The sequence below is a fragment of the Lactuca serriola genome, chromosome 2, assembly GCF_051521515.1.
Source record: "Lactuca serriola cultivar US96UC23 chromosome 2, Lser_US96UC23_V15, whole genome shotgun sequence".
NCBI lineage: Eukaryota > Viridiplantae > Streptophyta > Magnoliopsida > Asterales > Asteraceae > Lactuca > Lactuca serriola.
In genome coordinates this window covers 223,021,690-223,023,016 of record NC_136409.1, presented here as the reverse complement: position 1 = coordinate 223,023,016, position 1,327 = coordinate 223,021,690, and the positions used below count along the sequence as shown (strand labels likewise).

Sequence of the window (1,327 nt, the reverse complement as noted above, 5' to 3'; positions counted from 1 at the left end):
TGTCCTATCTTTTAGAACTGAGTGTATTACAAATGTGATTCTTCAGTTCTTCTCAATTATCTAATATTTTTGGTATTTTGATATTTTCATAAAAAGAAATAAGTACAAAAATAAAGAAAATATTTTTGTATTTTTGAATTTTCTGAAAAAGAAATAAATAAGTAAAAACATAAACAAATAAAATATTTTTGGATTTTGTTTTTCTGAAAAAGAAATAAAAACAGAAAAATAAAATAGCAATAAAGAAAATGTACAAAGGATACTTGATGTTCCAAACCACGAATGAACAGTGGACTGCGAGTTATTGCGAGCATTCACACCAATTCGTAGGATGATTAATTGAATGCGAGTCACTGCGAGCATTCACACTAATTCGTAGGTCTATCAAAACTTTATGGGTGCGAAGGTGGTTTTCGAACAGATTTAGCCTCTATCATTCCTAAGCCTTGAAGTATGCGATTAAAGGTTTGTTCAGGCAAGGCTTTCGTGAAGATGTCGGCCAGCTGATCAGCGGATCTAACAAGGTGTATCTCGACATTTCCATCTTCCACATGATCTTTGATGAAGTTGTACCTCAGTTCAATGTGTTTGGTCTTTGAATGTCGCACTGGGTTGTGACATATGCGAATGACGCTTTCAGAATCACAATACAAGGGGATTCGCTTCATGTTAATGTCATAGTAACGAAGCTGACTTTGAATCCAGATAACTTGTGCAGTACAAGTGGAAACGACTATATACTCTGCTTCATCAGTTGATAAGGAGACGCAAGTTTGTTTTTTAGATTGCCAAGTTACTAGTTTGCCATCAAGGAATTGAGATCCTCCCGTTGTACTTTTTCGATCTAGCTCGCAACATCCGAGATCAGCATCCGAAAACACTTGTACAAAGAAACCTGGACTTGAAGGGTACCATATTCCGAGCGAGGATGTTCGTTTGAAATACCTGAATATGTTCTTGACAGCGGTCATGTGGGGTTCGCGAGGATTCGCTTGAAACCTGGCACAATAGCAAACAGAAAACATGATGTCTGGATGAATCGCGATTAGATACATTAAGGACCCTATCATTTGATGATAAAGTGTCATATCAGCCGCTTGTTAGTCCAAAGACGGTGTTAGTTTCGTTCCGAATGCCATGGGAACCTTCTCTTTCAAATCTCCCACCATTCCAAACTTAGAGAGTAAGGTCCTTGTATAAGCCTCCTAATTGATAAAGATACCTTCCTAATTGCCTTATATTCAAACGAAGGAAAAAGTTAATCAGACCCATGGAGCTCATCTCAAATTTAGTTTCCATCAACTTTCGGGACTTAGCAGTTAAGTTG

General features: G+C 37.2%; 1 protein-coding gene across 1 annotated transcript; it reads right to left on the bottom strand.

Annotated features, from left to right (window-relative positions):
- Positions 1 to 392: 392 nt before the first annotated feature.
- Positions 393 to 1,055, bottom strand: LOC145090111 (secreted RxLR effector protein 161-like). The gene has a single exon (XM_079028455.1). The coding sequence runs from the start codon at positions 1,053 to 1,055 to the stop codon at positions 393 to 395; it is 663 nt and encodes a 220-aa protein (XP_078884581.1).
- Between the last annotated feature and the right edge of the window lie 272 nt (positions 1,056 to 1,327).

What these genes read in the sequence shown, in the direction of transcription:
- LOC145090111 (XM_079028455.1), bottom strand. Translation starts at nt 1,055, where the DNA reads ATGTATCTAATCGCGATTCATCCAGACATCATGTTTTCTGTTTGCTAT.